The sequence below is a fragment of the Mchenga conophoros genome, linkage group LG10, assembly GCF_057382185.1.
Source record: "Mchenga conophoros isolate Kocher_MC1m ecotype Shallow Benthic linkage group LG10, M_conophoros_male_GT1.1, whole genome shotgun sequence".
Classification (NCBI taxonomy): Eukaryota; Metazoa; Chordata; class Actinopteri; order Cichliformes; family Cichlidae; genus Mchenga; species Mchenga conophoros.
The window spans coordinates 5,137,826-5,162,100 of record NC_140535.1 but is presented as its reverse complement, the minus strand read 5'-3'; the positions used below and the strand labels follow the sequence as shown (position 1 = coordinate 5,162,100).

Genomic DNA, 24,275 nt, shown 5'->3' with positions numbered 1-24,275 from the left:
TTTCCTTCTTAAATAATACAAGTTAAAATAATTGATGACTAGCAGGTTCTTTCACACTTCACGCCGTGAACCACCATGCACACTTCAGCATTCATTGGTCTAGGTGTAGACTGCTGGTGCTGCTTCCATACACTGCACATTCATAATATTGTCAATCCAAACACGTTATGTATTAATTATGTTTCTGTGTGAAATCCCAGAAGAAGAAAAAACCCTATACAAGGTGAAGGTCTATTAGTCTATTAATTTATGTTGTGGGGTTGGGTGTTGATACTGGAGTGCAAAAATACTGATGGAAGATGGACAAGGAAAGGTCAAAGCCATCAGATCCTCAGTTTAGAAAAAAAGAGAAAAGAAGAGGAGAAACAAGCAAAAGATACAGGTAAGCAGATGTGTCTTTGGATAACGGCAGGTATTTTGTATCCTGAAAAAAGATAACATAACATTTATTAGTAGGGATTGGGAAAACTGTAACAGACTGTAGACAGCATAATATTAATTAGCCATTAATTGGAAGATGTGTAATGTTGATTTGTCTGCTATTCTCAATGTATGATGGCTGTTTGTTAACCATTTGCATGCTCTACTCTCTCTCTCTCTCTCTCTCTCTCTCTCTCACACACACACACACACACACACACACTATCTAAAATATTTATCTGGTTAAATTCAGTATGGTGTACAGTATAATGTACAATCTTTAATGTGTGTGTGTGTGTGTGTGTGTGTGTGTGTGTGTGTGTGTGTGTGTGTGTGTGTGTGTTGGTGGAGGGGAGAGAGGGAGTGCTCGCCCAGGGCACCAAACAGGCCAGGACCGCCCCTGCTTGTTATTAATCTCTGGCTCCCAACCGGTCCGGCAGATGGCCGCGCTCCCCGAGCCTGGTTCTGCCGGAGGTTTCTTCCTGTTAAAAGGGAGTTTTTCCTTCCCACTGTTCCCAAAGTGTTTGCTCATAGGGGGTCATATGATTGTTGGGTTTTTCCTCTGTATGTATTATCATAGGGTCAACCTTACAATATAAAGTGCCTTGAGGCGACTGTTGTTGTGATTTGGCGCTGTAAAAATCGAATTGAATTGAACTGAACTGGTCTCATATTTGACGATTATTATTCTTACTGTTATGCGACGGTGGTTCAGGGGGTTGGGAACCTCATCTGTAACTAGAACGTTGCCGGTTCGATCCCCCTCTGTCCTGGTTGTTGTGTCCTTGGGCAAGACACTTTATCCTACTGGTGTTGGCCAGAGGGGCCGATGGCGCGATATGGCAGCCTCACTTCTGTCAGTCTGCCCGAGGGCAGCTGTGGCTACAACTGTAGCTTGCCTCCACCAGTGTGTGAATGTGAGAGTGAATGAATAGTGGTATTGTAAAGCGCTATATAAATGCAATCCATCATTTTTTTTCATCTTTCCATCAAATGTGGATATTTTGCTTGTAAATCCTGTTGGATATCATTTTTTATTAATTGTAGTTCTTCATCAGTGAGATAGCAACACAAATGCAATAACTGAGTGCAATGAGAAACTGGTTTAGACTACATAATCCCTCCAGGATCCACGCCGTGCTTTTTTCCAAGCCGAACGTCACTTTCCCTCCCCTTAGCAACAGAGGCAACATGGCGGCGTCCAGTAACACAGAGCATTCTCCAGAGATATCGACGCCGTTAAAGGTACCGAAAACCGAGGTGCCATCCCCTGAATCGGAGGATTTGAGTGACAGTAATCAATATCACTCTAATCCCTCGACGCCAAACCGCTTCTCGCCTTTGAACGTGAGCTCGGGGGCTGCGGGCCGGAACACGGCCTCATCCTCCTCCAACAGCTTCACGGCTTGCCGAGGGATGTCGTGGACGCCCTCCGAGACAAACGCCCTCATCGCGGTGTGGGGTAACGAGAGGCTGACGGAGGCGAGGATGCAGCAGCTGGAGGTCGCCGGCACCGTGTTCTCTGGTAAGGCCCCCGGTCCTGCCATGTACGAACGGGTGTCCAGAGCCTTGTCGGAGCTGGGATACGAGAGGACCCCGTCCCAGTGCAGGGAGAGGATGAAGGTAAATGAGCTTCAGAGGATGCAACAATAGCTTTAACATCACATACTAACCCTCCATCACCAGCACCTGGACCTGTAGCTGTGACACTGAGGTGGAGCTGCTACCTGTTAATCTACAGTGTGGCTCACACGCAGATAAACAAGTTCAATCATATTTTAACGTGTTGTTTCTGCGCTCTGTGGACATGGCTGCACTCATCCCGCCTCCCTCACATGTACAGGAGGCTAATTGCGGCTGTCATGCCTGTTATTGTGCATCTTCTGTTTATAACCACTTCAATTATCAGAAATGATATCCTTTATTAGAGTGAAGTCAGTTCCCTTTGATTTATTCATCTGACTTCCTGTAACAGACACACAGATGAATGTTGCACACAAGTCATTAGAAAGGTCCTTAACACTTTATAATGATCATCACTCATATATGTTAAATAGAAACTCAGTCAAGTGTTATATTACTGTTAACAAACTGTAAAGTGATAATAATATTTTCCAGTTATTAATATTGCAATTTATATTGATTCATGTCATTAGTTTATTCAATCAAATTTTATTTGCACCATCTGCTGCACCATTATTAAATGTTATTGTTGTGTCATTACTGAGATTAACATACTGGACAAGCTGCCGCTGGCTCTGCTTTAAACTGCTCTGAGATCAGCTTCCATCTATGCTTTGTGTGGCTACCATTAGGAAGTAAACAAGCCCTCCTCATCATCACAGATGGGCTTATTCTTGTTAAGCACCTTGGCCAACATGTGTGATAAGCAAAACTTTGCATAACTAGACAGGAAGTCAGCTCCTGCCATGCTCAGTTTAATAAAACAGCGGTTCACTTGTGGCCATTCCAGGCTCCAGTTGCCTAAGTGACCCTCTAATGTATTTACTAGCAGGTCATATGTCAATCAACGGTATTCTTCACTCTCACTGGTTGTCTCTTCAGTCGCTCGCCTGAAAGTTGAACACGGGTCCCACCAACTTTGCATCACATGCAGTTATTTCACCCATGGAGACTTGAAGTCGCCAAAATATATCATTCACTTTCTAGAGTCTCTGGGTACCCACTTTACTGTGAATCGTGCGTATGGAAATTAATGCTGTTCTCAGATTGGTTGTTCTAGGGTACTTACATTCAGTCAGACTCATTCAAACAAAAGTAAATTTCTATTTTTGGAAAGCTGCAGGGAACTCTAGTTTTCTGGACAGGTTTTTGTCCATGTTAACATGGCCTGTGGGAACACTCTAGTAGAACCCAATGGATTTATCGGCAGGTAGATGTTAACAGCAAATGTTTTTATAATTATTATTATTTCTTGAAACAGCAAATGTTAGCTGTTTGCTAATATTTGCAGTCTTTAAAAAGGCAAAAAGAAAAAAGTCAATTTAAAAAGAAAAGAGACAGAGACACGTCCTTCAAATCTGAGCGTTGGTGTTGTATAGTTTGTCCACCAGATGGCACTGTAGAACTTCCCTGTTTGTAAACACCTATTTGGAAGACAGCCAGCTGTTTGGAACAGGGCAGAGTGTAAATGAGTAAACAAATGATTCCGTATAACAAAGTCAGTTTATGTTTTGTGTGTATGAAAGAAGAAAATATATGGTGTATATATATATATAATATATATATATGGTGGTATACCGGCATATTGGATTTTTAAATAATGAAATTGTATTGGGTTTTCGACTGCTACAGTGCAATCATAATCGCAGGGTTTTTTGTTTTTCACAGATACATTTAAAGCGCTAACCTTTTTGTCCGTTTACATACACAGTGATTTTGATTTGTTGACGTAAACACATACATCACATTGGTATGCGATAAAAACCTGATAAAGTGGATGCAGGCAGTGTCGTTCAAATTTCGATGTAATCTCCATTTAAATGGTGGTGCTGGATTTTTTCTTTTTGGTTTCATTTCAGTTCAAAATGTTGATGTTTCATCATCAAAAGTGCTGTTTTGCATTGTTTTGTTTTTGTTGTTGTTTCGGCATATGATAAGATCTGTCTCTGCCTTGGAGACCGATGAGGGCTGACCGTGTTGTGGCTGGATTAGGCATCTTGCTGAGGGTAGGAGAGGCAGGTGGTGAAGGAGGCAGCTAGGTATGAGCTGCACCTTTCAGGGCCAGGCATAGGTGTAACCAGCACCACAGCATTTGTCATCACAGTGTTGTGAATTAACTTAAAGAGCAGTAAAAAGTGTGATTTCTTAAATAAACGTGTACTTATTGTTCTGTGCATTTAACCAAACTAGATTATTCATTACCCTTAAAGCAACAGGTGGTGTTTTAAGAATGCATTTAGGAGAATTAATTGCTACACAGATACAAAAAACTTACCTACTGACTATGTCAGCTTTTGGTAACAATGTAAAGAAGCGTAAAAATTGTAAAAATGTTCTTAATTGTGAAAGATGTGTTCATCCTCCTTTTACAAACAGACGCTGCGGCGCTGCTACAGCCGTGTGAAGGAGCACGGCATCGGTAAAAGGAAGAGCAGCTACACTATCGAGCAGCTGGAGAAGGTGTTCGGTCAGGGAGGCTGGGACTCCCAGAGCTGTGCCCCTGTGCTCATCAACAGCAGTGGGCTGTATCAGGAGATGGAGTCTGATGGTAGCACCCTGGAAGACTTCTCACAGGAGGACTGGTGCAACCAGGTGCTGGACTCGGCATTCCAGGAGGGAGACATGGAGACCGGTGAGTTTGGTGTTAGCTAGCGGATGACATCCAAAAAATATACGACACAGCAGGTGGTTTTGAACTCAGATTTGTGCTTTTTCCTACCAGACGAAATCCAGTTGCCTAAACACAGAGTCCTACAGATCCAAGCGGAGCTGTCAGAACAAACACAGTAAGTCAACGAGAATCAAGACTTATCCATCCTTGTAAATGCAACTCAGATTATGTTGGTGTTTATAAAATCTGCATAACCTCTCAAAAGCTGACATCACTGCTTTTTGATATTACACACAGAAAAAGGGACACAATGCAGACAGTGATCCATATTCTTGAGTCTGTGCAGCTGAAGTGGGAGCACTTTCAGACGTGGACTGAGTTTTCCCGGCTACACCTCTCCAACAAGCTGGCAATCTTTGCTGTGGGGTACAACACGCGCTGGCGTGAGCACGTGCGTTACCACTATGCTGAAATCAGCTCACAGGTGCCGCTTGGTAAACGGCTGCGTGAGTACTTCAACCCAGAGAAGCCTGAAGGCCGCATCATCATGACCAAAGTTCAGAAGATGAACTGGAAGAATGTCTACTACAAGTTTTTGGACATTACCATCAGCGAGGCGCGTTGCCTTGAGCTGCACATGGAGGTGGACTGGGTCCGTGTGTCCCAGTCAAAGGTGACGAGCTGCAGCAGAGGCACATCCCACTACCTCCTTCCTGGGGACATTCCCAAGGCGTATGGACTATACGCTATTGGCTACGAGGCAGCGTCGCCTTCTCATGGCACTGCTCAGACCTCTTCCCCGGGTGACAGTGAAGACCACAGCTTACCTCAGAGTGGGTTAGAGAATGGGGCTCAAAGCCAGTTTCATGGAGAAGGAGTAGAGCGTGGTGACAGGACTGGGGCTAAAGTCACTTACTGCTACCTGGGCATAGCTGAGGACAGGACCATACAGCAGTGTCTCTTTCAGCACTTTCAGGGCTCTGGCAAACACTATGTCCATGGTGAGCCCTCCGCCGTGACGCGGTTCCTGCAGGAGAACTGTCACAACGCTGGAACGAGTCAGACGGACGAGGCAGGTGAAGACTCACCTGAGCGTTGTGCCATTTACATCAAATTTATTGAGGTGGAGCTGGACTTCCTCTCTGCAGGCTCCCTGGTGGAGTGCCTGGAAACTGCTGTTGGCTATTCCTTAAAATACAACAACAAAGAAACGTTTTAACCACTCCTCACTGTTTCAGATTTGTACTGATATAACTAACTTATACAGCCAATACGGCAGCAGGAAAGGTGTCTGTAATAAAGCATGGATGTGGAAGTTTTATGATTATCGGCGGATTTTCAAACTATGATCTAGTGAATTGTCTAAAAATTGTGAAAGGTGACCAGGGAGATAAAATGTTGTTGTTTTTTTAAAGGGGACCTGTTCTGCTCTGACTGTAGGACCAGGGCAGCTCTTCAAAAAGGGCCTTGATCTTATACTGGTCCTTGGTGCAGCTCATCCACTGTCAGAAACAAACACCTTTATTCCTCATACCTTCGTCTTACTTTCTCCTGATTGGCTGCCCCTCACAAACAAAAAGTGTGGCACTTCTGTTCTCTCAGCCAGAACTGTGCGCCCACGATGCCCAGATGAAACATTTCCACTCTTACTGGCATCTCTGTGAGGCTGATTATTTAGAGCAGTTTGGTTGACAGCGACAGCTTGCACATGTCACGAATACAACGGTCTACATTTATTTATTTTGTTTGACAAATAAATGCCACAAATGATCATACCTGAAAAAGTTTAATGTGTTTGAAAGTAGAAGTCAAAATTATTGTGTATCACTAAAATATGTGCAGGTGATTTTCTGCAGATGAGTCTGATTTACTTGTTCGTTTGTGTTTCAGTTGCCTCAAGTTGAAATTTTTTTTATCAAGTCTAAAAGGAACAGTATACAATACAGGAAACATAATGTACAGACACGTATGCCTAACCTGTTACAGGGAAAAACAATACAAGAAGTGTGTGTACTGTGTTTTTTAGGCTGAGGTGCACTATTTAAGGATCTGCTGCTTTTCCAGTGTAGATACATATTGCCTCATCAGGGAATGTTTGGTTGGCAAGGTGACTATTGCAGTATGCATCTGTCTACCTCAGTAGGATGTAGCAAAAATGGCAGCAAAAGGACCATAGTGTGTATTTATTCTGAAACTGCCTTTTATTTGACTGTCACAGTGTGGACACGAAAGTGTCTCAGAGTGATTATTGGTGGAGTTATGCCTTAATTTTGCACATGTAAGAGGGCTGCAGGTCGGGATGCTTCGGTTAAAATTTCAGGTCAGAAACGAAGAGTAAATATTAGCAAGATAATCCATCAATGCACCCTTACCTTTCCAAACAATATGCTCTAATATCACTAAATATTTTTTGACTGATGAATCCAAAAAATTGGCTTTTAAAAAATCAAAAATCTTACAACATGTAAATTTGACTGATTTCCATTAGAGGTCTTCTCACCAGGCATGTTTGCTACCAAGTTTATTTGATATTATTGACAGTAGAACAAAGACTGAACCACTGATTAATGTGTTGTCTCTTTGCCTCATAAATATTTTTCTTGATTGTAATGTTTAGAAATTAAAGACACCATTGGAAAAGTAGTAGTAAAATATAGAAATTCCCTGATATCGTTCTTTAACTGAACCGCCCCTACTGACTGAACTAAGCAGCAGATGCATCATACACCATTTTAACAGGAGTGTAAGACACTGCGCAGTACCTGGAGCATCTCTGTCTGCAGCCATATCCTTGTGGATAATTAGACACTCTTCAGATCATACTGAGAAGTTATTAGCACCTCCCACATTCTGCTTTTTGCAAAACTAAATGGTGCCTGTGTTTGTGAAGTGTGCTCGCTTGCAGGTTTAAACCAGGCACAGCTATAAGACTATAAGCTGAAGAGGGTAACTGATCCTTGACCAATAATCCTTTCTGAACAGGATTTCTGAGGGTATGTGCAATGTGCCAGGAAAGGACTGTGTAGAAAAGAAACAACAGGTAATTCCATTGTGAACTGATGTAAATGAAATGTAATATTCATTTATATATATATAAAGAAAATTCTGGCTTTAGCAACCTTGCAGTGTTCATTTGTTTGGGTATACAGTATATAAAGATGAATATGATATTTTCTATTTTATTGGTTGACACCATGTCCTGTATGTGATTGTTTCAAAGTCACTGTCTTGTATGTTTACATGTTTGAAAAACAATAAAGTGGACACTCACTGTCATTTGCCACACAGTGAGAATGGAGGTTTTGCTGATGTGTGTGTGTGTTGAGCTTTAGGTCAGTACCTTGCGTACACCACACATATGCTATTAGAAGAAAATACTGGTGCTGCTACTGGTGATTCATATTTGAAGAGGTTTGCAGGTATAAAGTGTATGTAAAGACAAAGAATGACAAGGCAATGAGCTCATGCATAAATCTCAAGTATGTTTTCAATGAATAAACAGGGTGAGAGTCTGTCACAGCAATAACATGAACAGATAAACAGAATCACTAGTTAACCTAAACCAGCTGTAGGTGGAAGCTGAAGCACCCAGACACAACTAATCCGGAGAACATACATGGGTTCAAACCAAGGGCCTTCTTTCAGCAAGGCAACAGTGCAACCACTGCAACCTGGGCATCCCTGGACAACTTTCCTTCAGGATGAACTGGAGAAACCCTCTCAGTGCACTTTTTGTTCATCAGGTCAGTGTATTTTGCAATGGAAGGGAAAGTGAAAGCAGTTAGGCATGCTCAGACTAAACATGTCATTCCCCCATGAGGCCAGCAGATGGCCATAGCAAGCTACCACTGCAAAACAACACAGTGTAGGGTACACCTGATGGTAATTTTGCATCCCTGAGAATTGACATGAAGTGTAGCCTGCTTACAAACAGTATAAACATGTGATGACATAAAATTAGTGACACAGGTGTGGACTAAAATGCTGAAGGAGACCAAACAACAACTGACACTGTACTCTATACTTGATGTGTATGCAAAGGGACAATGCCACTGACCTTTTGGAAAGCAGCATTTGAAACTAGGACAAATATCTAGAGATTTTTCAGTGTCCAAATATCTGAAACAATATCGAAATCAGAGCAGTGTTTCATGTTCAAATAATAATAAAGTTACTAATAAAGAGTTGGTTTTTTTTAAATTATCTTTTTAATCTTTTTATGATTTGTGCAGAAAGGCTCCAAATCATCCAGGCCATGACTATGTTTTGACCTGTTACATGACCAAAAACAAACAACATCGCCACCTTTATAGTTATAATTGAATGCATTACGCTTGAGATGTTAGTAATGTTCCTCTTGAACATGAATCTAGTATTGTTTCTCTTTCTGGTTCTTTCCATGGATAGCTGCTAAATGTACTGTTAGGTGTTAGATAGGAATATTTACCCTGTAAAGCCTGAACCATGAAATAATAATAATAATCTATTAAACCTTTGGCCATTTATTTTTAAATTAATTAAATATAAATTTGCATATACAAGTTTTTAATTTGTATCATAATTGTTACACTCTTTCTTTTTTGCAATTTATTGCTTAAAATGTTTTGTGCAATTTATTTAGACCAAAAAAAGTATCAAAAGTCAAACTTTACAAAACTGTATGTATCAAATCTATTAAACTTAAGAGGTCAGATCACTGCAGAATGTATTTGTATCTAAATATATATAATAAACCATTACAGTGGGATTATGTATGAACACATAAAAGATGTTGGACAGTCATATGTTTTTGTGTGTGTGTTCTTCAGGTTCTCTGCAGCACATTCAGTTGAGCAGCTCTTTGCTCCTATTACCAAAGAACAAAACAGAAAATTTGTACCATTCCAAATACTTCCGAACAAATACATACAAAACCTTGACGACATTGGTATAAATCAGTTTTCATGTTGCTTGCTGTTTTATTTCTTTGGGTTTGATTAAGTGTGGAGTGGATTGAGATAGGATATGTACAGGATATGTTTTGATGGGCTTAAAGAAAAACTAAACTGATAACAGGAGGAAGGAAATTTCTTTCATGTCTCGTTATAGGTCGTTAATTGGAGTGAGCAATATGTTTGGCCTCCAGGTGTCAGGTTTGTTTACCGTTTGACCAGCTCCTTGTAGCCGTTCGAGTTAGAAGCCTGGCCAAGAATGCAGCATGAGCCTCACTGATTTTTGCTCCTAAATACAAAACAGCATGTTTTGACAGCTTTTGCCTGAATGCTGTGGATTTGAGCTGGAGGCCCAGATGCAGTTTACAACAACACAACAAAATCTCATCCCCACAAAATTTGGACACTGCTTCTTTAGATTTAATCACGTGAGCAACCCCTGTTCACCTCTCATAATTGAGCAGTCTGCCTGCATTAGCCTCACCCTTGTTGCTGAGGCAACTGGGCAACCTCAGGAAATGAAATAAAGAGATCTGACCACCTCGGAGAGGACAGGTCAGTCTTTCTTTTTGCAACAGGATGGTGAGCTCACCTTGGGAATTCACGTCAAGCCGTGTCGAGTCTGTTTCTCTGCTCTCAGAACCATGCCTCTTCACACATGATAGAACAGGAACTGAAGACTGGAGATTTTAAAGTGGAGGTGAGGGAAAAGGATGGAGCTTTAGATGTGGGGGGTTGAAAACAGGCTGATTGTTAGAAAATCTTGAGCTGTAGTGCAGTTTAAAACTGTTTATGTTCCTATTTGTATTTTTTAAATGAAAATTCAAGGACTCAGTAGTGAAGGAAGTAATGCAGTTTTTTATTTTTTTGTTGTTATTTGCTTTGGTTTATTACATATGAAATCATAGCGTGCCATTGGCTTCTCCAAGCAGTATGGTCATGGTGCTGTCCAGCAAATTCAGACATTGTTGGATGTCTGTATTTGTGACGTTCACTGGCTTGTTCTGGGAAGTTGCTGTGGTCTGCTCTTAGGTCCATCAGCCACTGGTGTTGATGGTGTGACACGTCTTTCTCCCAGATGTTCTTCTTGTATTGCTCATTTCATCTCTGTGTGGGTCTGCCATTGTGCTTCTCTGGTATATCTCTTCAGCCTAGTGGCAAGAGCTGTGAGCCCTGTGCCTGACCATCTCTCCAGTCGCAGTTTTGGATATAATGTTGTACCTTGTTTTCATCCAATACCTGTCTGTCATAACGCCCAGCTGCCCTCAGTTACCAAACTAACATCTTTAGGAGCTTCCCGGAATTTGGTTTCCAGCCTTTTTCTCTATGCTTCTGCACACATCCTTGATTTTATACCCATGTGCTCTAAGATCACAGTCACAGTGCCATATTGGTTTGTTAATTTCAATGACACTGGTAGTAGGAATAGTGCATGTTGCAGAGTCCACAACAGCAGAGATGGGGAGTCGTGCTCTTGGTTGAGTGACTATAGAGGCCGGTATCATCTAGCCCAGGTACATGTGCTCTTCCATCAGGCCTGGCTCAATACATCTATACTGCTCACTATTGTTCCAGCGATTAATAATAATAACAACTAATAACTAATAATTAAAAGCATACTGTAAGGGTTTTGGAAAGACTGATAAGTGATCCAGTTTTTCATTTACTCATCGCCACTTTGTTTGATTCAGCGGCTTGTTATCAGTAACCCACGAAGTCTGAGTAATTATCCAATTCGTTATTAGCAAAGTGTAGAAATGAAGTGAAGAAACACACACACACACACACACACACACACACACACACACACACACACACACACACACACACACACATTCGTACACCTGCCCCCTACTGAACCTGAGAACTAGCGAAACTGCGTCAAGCTTAATTTTACAGACAGTAAAATAATAAAGGTGGAACATTTTTGTTTTCAAAATAAAAGACATCGTCTAAGGCAGTCTTTCACGGACCTTATTTTGTTGGAGGCTTCCGGAAATTGCGCTCGACTGACTCTACAGCTCTACTGTGGAGGTGGCACGTCTCTCTCTCTCTCGTAGGAAAGGTCTCGGGATGACAACTTGCAGAGTTATAACCCACTCGCCGCCGTGTCGATAAGCAGGGAATTCTAGATGTTAAAAGGAGGACAAGAAGAGTCTCGGATGACCTTTGGTGTCGTTGCCAATCCAGTTTTCACTCCACTTTAATATTCGCATCGCTCCACCAAGTCAGAAAAGGGGATCCGTGCGTCAGTGAGATAAGACCCTTTCCACACTTCCTCACCTGAAGTGTCCCCTACCTTACCTTCCTCGGCCAGCGCGTGGAGATAGTGGGAAGCCCGCTGAGCAGACTTGAAGAGCTTTATTTGCCTGAGGCGGAGTGCTCACATAAAGCCTGGTGAAGGACGTTGACAACTGAGAAGTGTGTACATCAGCCATGGGAGCCTCCAGCACTACTTCGAGGAAACTTCCCCTGCTCTACTTTACCTTTCAGTGCGCGCTCACAGGTCAGCTTCTTCACCTGCCTTATATAAATGCCTTCTGTTGTGTTTCCTTGTTTGTTCACATTTCCAGAAGCATACACACACGCAAACAGTGGTTATCACTTTGTATTTCAGATCTTAAAATAATGCGACTAACATCACATTTGCATCCATCCTGTTAGCATTAAATGGTAAATGGCCTGTATTTATATAGCGCTTTACTAGTCCCTACGGACCCCAAAGCGCTTTACACATCCAATCATCCACCCATTCACGCACACATTCACACACTGGTGATGGCAGCTACATTGATAGATATTAAATATCAAAGCAACATAGTGTACATTAGAATGTGGGATTTACTGAAGTCCGACCACGCTGTGCTGACATGAGTCATAATCAGGAACCTGTAACTAATGACAGAAATGACAGCAGGGTCTGCTTCTGGGGGTTCTTTGCTGTATGTGTGCCAGAGGATGAAGGGCTGGATTTGAAGCTGAAACACCTGTTTGTTTTTCACAGGATTTGAAACAAGTGTGTTACACATGATTATGTCTTCCAGGGAAGAATAATCCCTTTATAGCTGCTGCAACACTGGCTCAGCCGTCACTCTCTCTAGCAATGTATTAAACTCCTACTTTCACTGATAGCTGTACAGTACAAGCAGCCTACTTTTCCCTCTCTTTGATTTAGAAATTGGGCCACGGTACAGCTGCACGAGTATTTTGCAAACGTTTTGGGGAGCAAGAAGTTTTTAAATGATTAATTCCAGTAAAAAAAGAACTAATGGCTGCACCTAGAAGGGAGTATTTTTTTTCTTTTTTTTCTGCATTTCAAGAGAATATTAATATTTCTTGAGTTTTGTGCAGTTCCTTCTAATTCGGAGACCTACTAGAGTTCATATAAAGGCACTACTGATTTAATAGTCATTCTCCTTGAAAAGCAACAAGGAACTGCTGGACGTTCATGAGCTCATGAATTTTGAATCATCATTTTATCGTCCCTCTTGTCTCAATTTAACCCTCAGCAATGACTGAAATGATTTTTTTTATTCAGTGTCAGCAATGAAAGAGTCAAACACTCAGTTTTTGGACTGCTCACATGCTCCACTCCACTCTCATATGGAGAAACTGGAAACATCTATTTAAGTTGTAGAGCCCCATCTGCTCCAGGTGAGCGCCTGTCACTTCCAAGAGTCTGGGTGCTGACTTTCATATTGCTCTGTGAGACATGAAAGCCAGTGAGAGATACACACTTTTCCTGAATTTGTTCTCAGCTGCCCGTAGCTTATGTGTGCTTTTCAGTGCTGTTGCCAAAACAGTCACATTCCCTGTCATTGAGGTAGTTTCTCTCTGAGGGAGTATTACCTGAGTAACACTTCCATTTTGCACCATCTAGGTTCACTGCGATGAGACAGTGAATTAAGTCATTGTAAGGGGTGACTGCAAGCAATGTCTGGCAACCAATTTTATCAGCAGGCTATGATTCAGGGTCACAGGACAACAGGAAGATACTGTATGAGCACAGTAGCTGACCTTGACCTCACCATCAATCGCCCTGCAGGTGTGTCCTGAAAACACTGAGCAGTCAAGACACAGAGAGGAAATGTTCATGAATAGCACCCGGTGGCAACAGGAAAACTGTGAGCTCTTTGAATCCCAGATGTATGCGTTAGAGCAGGAAGTGAGCAAACCTCCTCCTACAAACAACATGGTGGTTCAGTTCAAAATCCAGCGCAGTGGAGAATGTTATCAGACTCGCAAGCAGCTGCTGAGTGATTGAGGATATGTCAAAAACATATGACTTCACTTCCATACTTGCTCTTTTTTGAGTGTGTTTGCACTATGACTGCATGATGTACTCATAAGAGTGAAAAAGTTACGTGCGAAAAATTCTCACCAACAGAAAAACGCAGGAGTCACCATGTGTGATGAACGATTTGAAATTCTGCTACTCCTCTAAAAGGAGGAAACCTTAATGAACAGAATATTGTCCTTTTCTGTCTCCCTGTAATCTTTACGAGTTACCACATGTTGATGTATAAATTATCTTTTTCACAGAATGTTCTGACCGTGTTCTGTGACCACGTCGGGTAAATAACTTGTTTCTAAAAACGATTTCATGCTTATTATTCTTCCTTGTCAGAAGCCTGGCGACTGCTGTCGCACACGTATTGTTGTTTGACCCATTTTCTCAGAAGGACTGCCTTTTTGTGTGAAAATCTATTTATTTAAGATTTCCGAAACAGTCGCTGCATTTCAAATGTCATCTCGAGGGCACAATTCGCCATGTTTGGAATCTATCCCAGCTGCCATAGGGTGAGAGGCGGGGTACATGCACAGGTTGCCAGTCTCTCACAGGGCCGACACAGAGAGACAGAAAATAGTCCACACTCACACCTATGGAACTTTAGAATCACCATTTCACCCAAACTAACTGGCTTCCTTCCTGTGGGAGGAAGCGGGAGTACCCACAACTCCACAGAAAAAGGTAGATTTAAACCCAGAATTTTCCTGCTGTGAGGAACACAGCAGGAAAACCGCTGTGCTGCCCCCTAAAAACAAATGCTTAATTGATTGTCCTGCTGCACCATAGATTTTGGTGCCAGTTCACGCTTTTGGCCAATGACGAATCATCGCAGGTTGAGACTGGACTGTATTTGGTTGTCCTACATTATAGCAGAAGGCCTGACTTCACACTCAGAAGGATGATCTAGGAAGGTTTAGAATTTTTCACTCTTTTTTTTTTCACTGCTATTATAGTTGGCAACCTCTTATCCATTCTAACCCTGTACTTTGGAGAAGGGTAAAACTTGTAAAATGTAAATAGTTTTCATGTGTGTAAGCTGCAGTGATTGTTTTCTTTGTTCCCCAGTTTCTAAGAGCATTTAATAAAACCAAACGTTACATATTCTGATTGCCTGTGGGTAGATTTGGCGTTATGGTTAAGATCATCACCAGTGGCAACTTAGACCTCAAATGGTTAAAGAAGTCTAGACTAGGCACATTTACCTCTGGGAAAACAATGACCTGCCAGGTAGACAAAACTCAGCTCATGAGATGCTGTGTTCTTCTGCTCCACTTCAGGTAGAAACAAGTGACACACACACACACACACACACACACACACACACACACACACACACACACACACACACACACACACATTTCTGGTGTTGCTATCCTCGTGGGGACAGCTCATTGACATAATGCTTTCCCTAGCTGCTTACCCTAACCCTAACCATCAAAAATAAATGCCTAACCCTGACCCTTACCCTAAACCTAACCATAACCCAATTTTAACCCTGACACTAATTCCACATTTTGAGTCTCAAAAATGCCTTCAAACTTGTGGGAACCAGGATTTGGGTCCCCATAAGGGCTGTTGGTCCCCACAAGTATAGTAAACTTCCAACACACACACACACACACACACACACACACACACACACACACACACACACACTCACACACAGACATTAGTAGTAGTAAGACCATCTGAAACAGCTGCACATAGTCAGCTTTACCATTGTGGCACAGTGCTGAACTTCAGTGTTGTCCTCTGTTTAATTCAGTGTTACCTTTCCTAATTAAACGTGACACTTACCTTCTGTGCTACCACCCAGCAGTTGTATCTTTTTATATTAAGCTTTGCTAGCATGAACAGTTCTTCTCAGTCACACAAACTCATTAACATTGTCTCAGTGAAGTTGTGTTTGGGTCAGCTAATTTGATTATATTAGCTTAGGTTCATCAAGCACTGTGCCTAATTATTCACTCGTGTCTAATTGCTTAATTTGCCCTTTGTCTTTTTCTGAGGTAAGCTGTGTCAGTTGGCAGAGTTTAATCTTTTCCTGGTGTCATATCAGTCTTACCACTAAAAGTCCTTGTCGTGTGTATTTAGCGTTTTATTCCAAGAAGTATGTGGTTCACGCCCCTGCGTTCATGTTATCAAGGCATCCTGGTGAGGGGTGCAGACACAGATTCTGAAGAATAAAACTTTAAAGTCAGATTGTTGGCTAATATGATCGTAAAATGAAGGTATTGTAACTGAAAGAGTTGCTGTTTTAGCTCGTCCCAGCACCGTGTTCTAGCACCGGATTTACATAAGCACACACAATAATCTTGAAGCTTGACGTCACTTATCAAAGACCAGCGGCGGCGATGTATGAGCTATGCCTTATCTCTTCAGCAGCCGCTGTACAATTAATCTTGCATTCTGGACACACCATCTGGCAAGAGCGCACATCTTCATTTGTTTTCCAGTTGTGTCCTGTGATGGACGCTAGTTATTTAACAAGGTCAACCCATACAAGCTTCAAAATGCTCTGTTGGGAGGTGAGGCAGCGGTGTCCTCACCGCTGATGACTGTCAGTGATTTATAATATTAAGTGAGAGTGCTGCAATAATTATTAATAGTAGCATGTCTTATTTTAACATAGAGTCACTCTTGGCTATGAGCTTTCCTGCTTTAGAAGATAATAGGTATTGAAGCTTGGTATACTAGCACACTTGACATGTGGTAGGTTGAAGTTTCACACGCTATTTTTTACCACATTAGCGCTTAATTCCAAAATATGTTTTTAACTCTAAGAAGATGAAAAAGCCGAGCTATTCAATGCAGTTTCTCCAGCGTACAACTATGGCCTTATCTCTAATTGCCTGTTTTTTAGAATAAAACCAAATAGATGTGCAGCAAAGCCCCTTTTCAACTCTGAGCCGGGATTACAAGGGTTTGAAGGCTGCGCTCCTCACGTATGTGTCCCCAGCAACTGGTGCAATTTTGATTTCAGGGGGGAAGATTGAGGGATTTATCGGTACATAATGACATACATACAGCAGTGCACTCTTTCCTCTTTAGTGAGATAGTTTGTTGTCCAGTTGTCAGTCTGTGCAAGTGTGCAAGTGTGCCTTGTAATCTTTTATATTTACACTCACTTGTACCCTGTACAAAGCCCAGAAGGACAAGAACCGGAGTGGAGATTAGTTCAGATTCAATCTCACAGCATAATATATCACATCCCAAAAAAGCCACAATGTGCTTCTTTTCTTTCCCTGTAGTTGTTTTCACTGTGTTTGTTCTTATTTCATATCTTCTTTGTGATCATTCAGCATGTTATTATCTACTGAAATTCAAAGAAGTCATGTTAAAAAAGTTTGAAGTCTGCACATCTGCACAAAGAACATCCTAACACAACGCTAGCGCACAACCCAGTGTGACATTAAAGCTGTTGTGCGTTTTTAAGAGATCTTCCCAAGAGGGCAGCAGCAACTATAACATCACATTTCCATAAAGACATTTTAAGGCGCTGGAAAAAAGGCTGGATTTAATATAATGCACGTCATAAAGACAGGTCATTTCTTTATTTTATATGTAACCCCTTCATAAATCCTGTTGACTATAGTCTATTTGCCATTATAAGCAAAGAAAAATGAACGGAAACTTTGGAAATCACTTTCTGACACCCCAACCCTGCAGCGAGACCTGATCAATGTAATGAGCAATCAGGCTACAGCTGAGTAATGACAAAGTAGTGTAGAGAGTAGTGTAACAAATTACTTTCTCCAGGGACTAACTATGTAATATACGCCTGCTTATGTTTAAGAGATGTAATGTGTAATACAATGACTCCAACGGCAGTTATCATTCTCTAAATCTTTGGTTTCATTCACGTTCTTCTTCTCTTAGTGGTCATTTAGCACGTCTGCAAGATTATTTTTCTGGTCTTTGTCTGAATGAGAGATGTTAACATTCAATTCAGACAGACAATCTCACATTGATACATCAATCCCAGTCTCATACTGCAATTAAGTCTGGGGTCATGCAAACACCTTAATCTAATTATATTGCAGTAATTAGGCCCATTCACAGGATTAGTGACGTGATTGAAGCATGTGGAGCACTGCAGTGCTGGCTGCATTTTTAAGCGCTGCATTGACCTGTAAAGACCATGCTCAGTCCAGCCACTGGAGGTTTGATGATTTGCAACTCGTGCCCCACATTCACTGAGTTACTACTATTTATAAGTCCATACAAACATTCTTATTTTTAGTCTCAATATGGGATAAACTGTGGGAAAGAGACAAAAGAGTAACACAACTAGGCCTGTGTAATGTTACTTGGAAATGTGTGGATGTAATAGAGGAATTTTTCACCGAGAACATGGAAATAGCAGTTAGATGACAGATGTACAGTGAGACATGGTGCCAGCCGTGACTTTTACTGTATGTGGCAAGTGCCCCTTTTGTGGGTTTTCAGTGACATCTCTTCTCCATCCATGGACCCAGAAGGAAGAAGGCCTCCTCTCTGGGGTCATGAGAAAATCACTTGGTGACTTTCCCAACGATCAGCTCTGGCCTGGGGACTCTTAAAGGCACAGACGCTCGTGCTTCTTTATTTTGTCTTTCTTTTTCTGTCTGTCCCTCCCCTTCATTCTTTCTTGACCAGAAACCTGGACATAGTGGCTCTTTGGGGGTGTTGATTGTTTTTTTTCTTTGTTTGTTTTTTGAGAACATTCATGCAAATTCTGATAGAAATCTTATCTGGACAGTAAACATATTGTTGTTTTTGATTTGGGCTGTTATTCCCAGCTGATATTTGCATTCAAACATTTATGACCCTTTGCAGCCCTCTATGTTTATACATAAATGTAAGGCGTGGAGGAGTTATGTTGGTTTTATGGGGTCTTAAGAACATTATATACTGTGGAATTAAACACACATTGCAGACTGCAGTGTCAGCCTTATACCCACTGTTTAATTCAGGGTTGCCTGTGATGTGGCCAGGCTTTGACAGTATACTAGCTAATGACTATTTACAGCTGAGGGAGCCGCAGGAGGCTTATCAGGTGGTTCTTAAGGCCAGTCTGAATCCTTTGCTCTATTACCAGTGCATCAGCAGTCTGATGTAAATAGCCCTTTTATGGTAACCACTAACTGTTAACTAATAATTAAGTCTTTCACAGACACTGCTAATTGGAATATCTGGCTCTTGTCCAGATTGTCAGAATTTTCATTTCAGGCTTGTAAGTTTCGCTAAATTCCACAAAACATTTTCAACAACAACTCAACCCACCGGGGTTGGAGTAAGAAGAGCCTTGACTCCAGCCACTTTAGTGAACACATGCATCTTGCTTCCAGTGCTGCTAACAGATGTTGCAACCAGAATTTGTCAACAATCGCACATTTCCTTCACCCGTCCTTGAGAAAAACTAAAGCAGAAGTCAATAAAGCAGCTCACAGATGGTAGTGAAGGCATGGGCTTAGATGAGATATACCATGTCAAGTTATTCTAAATGAGGGTGAGGGTTAGAGGTTGATACTCTAACAACTTCACAGAGTCATAATCCTGGACATAATCCTAGGTTTTTTTTCTTCAAGTATTATGGCAGGTCATACGCACACTCAATGATTACTTTATTAAGTGAATAGACTTCATCATTTTCAAATATGAACTCGTTTGATGCCTGTGACACACACAAGAACTCTGCTACAGCATGTATCAGGAGCACATCACTGGTTGCTAACAGGAGAGCTAGCTTCCTCATCATGGAGGAAGCTAACAACAAAGGCACAGCAGTTCAGAAGTCGAGCTAGCCCAGCAGCTTTTATTTGAATTCTTCCAGCGCTTTTTAATTTAACCACAAACTGAAAAGCTCATACAGCAACCAGGGCAGTCCTCATGTCGTGTGTGAGTAAAAGGAGTTGTGATCAGACTGATGATAGGATGATAGGAGAAACTAGCAAAACCTGCAGCAGTGTGTCGCGTACACATATGAAATAAGACTAGTGCAAATTAATGAGGTTTGTATGTTTATTAATTAAAGTTAAAAAAAGAGTAACTAACGTGATTACATTTTTTAAACTCTTGAAATTCTGATGGCAGCAGCGTTTAAATGTCAGCACTGACATTTATTTTCAGCACTGCAATAGCAGGTAGAGGTGTAGTAAGAAAGAAAGATGTTAATTTTGGATGATATGACCCATTAAAAATCTATTGAAATATGCTGTTGCACTGATCTGTGACATCAGTTGGGACATATTAATGGTATTTCAGTCTGACAAGTAACTTTTGAAATGATTTCTTATGCAGCAAAATATAGTTTGGTGTCAAGGCTCTAAATGAATCTCCTCCCACAGATTTACAGTTGTGAGAGCGATGAGTAAATATACCTACACATGGATTCTGCGGGTGGTGCAGGGGTTGAAATAGCAGGCAGGGAAAACTGATGAAGAGATGAAAAAATTTGCAGCTTGAATAGACCAACAAAGTGGGAAAGCGTGTCTGGTATGTGACGTGAAGAGATTGAGCTATATTACCGTGTAGGACACAGTGCAGCTCAACCTGCTTGCCTCTTTGCTCCGTTGAGCAGCCCTACACATATACCCCGAAAAGCCGTTAACAATTTTTCAACCATACGTTTTATATGTTTTCTTAAACATGTATCTAATTCGAGGTCACAGGGGGACTGGAGCATATCCCAGCAGGTGTAAGGTGAGAGGTACTAGCCTATCACAGGGCTTTACCATATATTGCATTTAAAAAACAAAAATGTATCATTTTCTCATGATATCATTTGATACATACTAGCATGTAGATTACAATAAAGTAACCAGCGTGTGTCTTGATCAATGACGTTAGAACTACAGAACACACAGAGCATGTGGACAGACAGGGAATGGCCGTTTTTTGCAGATGCTGACACTGACACCTGTGTGAAGAGAACAATTTCTCCAGCTTTATCAAAGACATAATTGCAGTGTCTCAGTGGAAGTCAGATGGAGTAATTGTGTAAGAGGTGGCACTGGCAGCTATGTGGAAAAAGCCATTATAGTCACATTATTAAGCTGGAGCCTTCAGGCCATCAGAGGTTGGACTCGTGTTCTCAGCGAGGCAGAAAAAGCAAAGAGGTTCTGTTAGAGAGAGAGTGGGAGGAACAGGTAGGGTTTATGTCCCGTGTCTCTTCAGACGCCTCTCAGGATTAAATGTCATTCATCAGTCTGATGTTCGGTGCTATTTTTTAGTTAGCGTGACTCTTCATAATCCTCTGTCATCTGCTAATTTCCTACTTTTCCTACAATTAAATGTATCAGCACCCGAGAATCAGAGCCGTCGACTTTAGATAGCACATAAAAACATACAAAAAGAGACTGCAATTCTGCTTAAGAATAATCTGGGAATTTATGGTTGGGCTGCTTAACACAGTAATGCCTTTAAAAAAAGAAGAAGAAAAAAATAGATATAACAATAAATAAACACAGTAATCTAGGAAAAGCGTGTTAACAGAGTGGAGAGACTTTCAGCCCTTACCTTCGTATGGTGCATATAGCAGCATGCTGCTTCATTGCCAGTGGCACACACAGCCATGTGTATTGTTGGATTGCTGTGAACTTCAATTCTCTGACGTTGTGATGCATTAAGAAAGGTTTCAGTAATGATCAACACTGTGTGAACGAATGCTATGATTTGCTCCTGTACTCCAAGACCACCAAAAGCATTATGGAGCTGACAATTTCAGATCTATTTCAGTGGTTTTACAGGATGAAGATTGTGTCGACAGTATAAGAAAAACGGATTTCCACATACCTTTGGGAAGCATGGTTTTTTTGTTTTTTCCTAAGAGGACTAATAACGCTTAGTTAATCATTGATAATTAAGGTAAAAAGATAAGACATATATTCCATCCATCCATCCATTCTCTTCCGCCTATCCTTTTCAGGGTCACGAGGGAGGCTGGAGCCTGTCCCAGCTGTCTTAGGGCGAGAGGCAGGGTACACCCTGGACAGGTCGCCAGTCTGTCGCAGGGCTAACATATAGACACAGAAAACCATTTGCACTCACATTCATACCTAAGGGCAATTTAAAATTTCCAATTAACCTAATCCCATCAACAGCACATCTTTGGACCGTGGGAGAAAGCTGGAGTACCCAGAGAGAACCCATGCAAACATGCAAACTCCACCCAGAAAGACCTCAACCTGATGGTGGAATTGAAATAACAATAACAATAAAATTATTATTAAAAATAATAATTGGCCAATAATCAACATTTCTGTCAGTAAGGTTTAATAATGTATGCATTGTAAGATTTATCTATAAAAAGACACTCAGAGAATAAATAACTTAGGCCCCTTCATGTCACAGTTCTGCTTGTCTTCTACACGGACATTTATTCTAAGTTTGTGGTTGAAATTAACTGAATTTGCCTTCCCAACACATCCCAAAGCTACAGCAGTGTTCTGAGCACACCTACAGCTCAGCTTTTATTTGACAGACAGATATAGAAGCTGTTCATGAAGGACCAATGTAAGCGGAGCTTTTCCGTCATTGCAGTCCCTTAAGTCCTGTAACCACGAACATCACTGGCTCGTCTGTGACGTTCCAGAGGGCAGCACCCCCTGTCATCTCATAAAATGTTTTTCTGCCCAATCACCACCTCACGTCGAGTCATTAACAACAGCTTTATTCACCTCAGTTTAGATTTTTTTAAATATAGGACCACATCAAAACAACAGCCACCCGAAGGCGCTTGACGTTACTAGTCACTGACAGAGCAAGAGTAAATTCTTACCTTATGGATCTCCTTTATTGTCCTTAAGATTTCAATAGTTTTTTCATCACAGACCACTGTGTCTATCAGCATGATTAAATCTTCCTCCCCCTCCTCTCTCTTCTTGCCCTTTTCCTTTTCATCTTGTTGTCTAGTCCTCCTCCTCCTCTTTTCCTCTTCTTCTTCTTCATCACATCTCTCCTGAGGCCTGCAGCTCGAGCATCTCATCAGCATCAGTGTCTCGGGTCAGCCGGGAGGATTAGAGTGAGGGGCTTAAGATGTCTGTGTAGTGTACATGTACGTGTGTGTGTGTTTTTGTAGTATTTAGTATTTAGTATTTATTTATTTATTGTCATTGTCAAGAACAATGAAATTGCGTTTGGGGCTTCCATACAACCCAAAAAAAGAAGAAAATAATAAATACCCCTTAAAACCCAAGTGTACATATTTAACCCAGTGTGACTCCAATGCAATAAGACAATCCTATATACATATTATATATGTATATATATTCCTCCTCCATTCTTTTACTTAGTGCTTTTAGTGTTTCTGCATAACTCTATCTGTAATACTTTCTGTGTAAGGATTTATATTCAGACCTGCATCTGCACTTCTTAGCCTCGCACTTTTCTGGATTTACTCTCCTTTTCTTTAAATTGTTACTCATTCCATATCTCCCTGTGTTTTTCTTCTTTTTCCACAGCTCCTCTTCTCCCTGGGTGGTGCATAATTATAAGCTCTTATCAATTTTTCTGTCACACACAGCTACACTCAGGAGAGAGCTCAGTTGATGTCATTATCTCCGATAATAGCTCAGTGGTGCAGCAACCCCCCACACCCCCATCTTCCCCAGACCTCACCACGCTCCACCATATACAATATAATTGCTGTTCATTAAAAAAAATATCCTCTGCACCGTGACCATATCTTATTCTATCTTGGCACCTCCTCACACACATGTTTTTCGCTGCTAATAAAGTTTGGGGTTTTTTGACAGTGTAAGGGGATCTCTGCCAATACTGTCATAATTGGATTTCGTTTTCTTCATTTTCAGTCCAAGTGACAACAGCCCTCTGAGAAAACATGAGAAAACATGGTTGCTGCCATCAAATTGCTCTAAGGCCAAAGTGCTCTAATTGCTCAAACTCTAATTCAGTCAAATCCACTGTCAGGCATCAGTGATATCAGTGACAGATATAACACAGATTATGTCATAAACAGCATAAAGCCAGAGGACCTGAAGTAGAGAAGGGTTGCAGAGTGGCAGTGCATATGCAACTCTGATTTGTGCAGCTGCAGGCTAAAGGAGTTTAAATGTCTGTGTTTGCTGCTGGGGGCTTCCCAACATTTAATCATTAGTTATTATAATCTCTGCCTCTCTATTGTCTTTTGTCCGTTTCTCCCTGTTTCCCTGTTAAAGGGGAGTTCTTCTTCCCCACTGTCGCCAAGTGCGTGGTCATAAGAAGCCATCTGATTGTTGTTTCTCTGTATTATTGTAGGGTCTTTACCTTATATCATAAAGCACCTTGAGGCAACTGTTCTTGTCTATGTAGTATAAATATTATTGGATTGAATTGAATACAGTGAAAAATGCCATCG

General features: G+C 41.3%; 2 protein-coding genes across 2 annotated transcripts in view; both read left to right on the top strand.

Moving 5' to 3' along the window:
• Positions 1 to 1,599: 1,599 nt before the first annotated feature.
• msantd2 (Myb/SANT DNA binding domain containing 2) lies at positions 1,600 to 8,012 on the top strand. Its single transcript, XM_085288284.1, has 4 exons — positions 1,600 to 2,043; positions 4,480 to 4,735; positions 4,826 to 4,889; positions 5,012 to 8,012. Exons 1-4 carry the CDS (start codon positions 1,612 to 1,614, stop codon positions 5,931 to 5,933), a joined length of 1,674 nt encoding a protein of 557 aa, XP_085144410.1. The 5' UTR covers positions 1,600 to 1,611; the 3' UTR covers positions 5,934 to 8,012.
• A 3,700-nt stretch (positions 8,013 to 11,712) lies between these two features.
• LOC146565265 (endothelial cell-selective adhesion molecule-like) overlaps positions 11,713 to 24,275 on the top strand; it is a 54,380-nt gene continuing 41,817 nt past the window's right edge. The window contains exon 1 of the mRNA XM_085288283.1: positions 11,713 to 12,151. Coding sequence (XP_085144409.1) covers positions 12,082 to 12,151 — 70 coding nt within the window. The 5' untranslated portion in view covers positions 11,713 to 12,081. The remainder of the gene's footprint in view (positions 12,152 to 24,275) is intronic.

Coding starts and splice junctions, on each gene's coding strand:
- msantd2 (XM_085288284.1), top strand. CDS start 1,612: ATGGCGGCGTCCAGTAACACAGAGCATTCTCCAGAGATATCGACGCCG. Junction 2,044..4,479: donor AGTGCAGGGAGAGGATGAAG/GTAAATGAGCTT, acceptor TTTTACAAACAG/ACGCTGCGGCGCTGCTACAG. Junction 4,736..4,825: donor GGAGGGAGACATGGAGACCG/GTGAGTTTGGTG, acceptor TTTTCCTACCAG/ACGAAATCCAGTTGCCTAAA.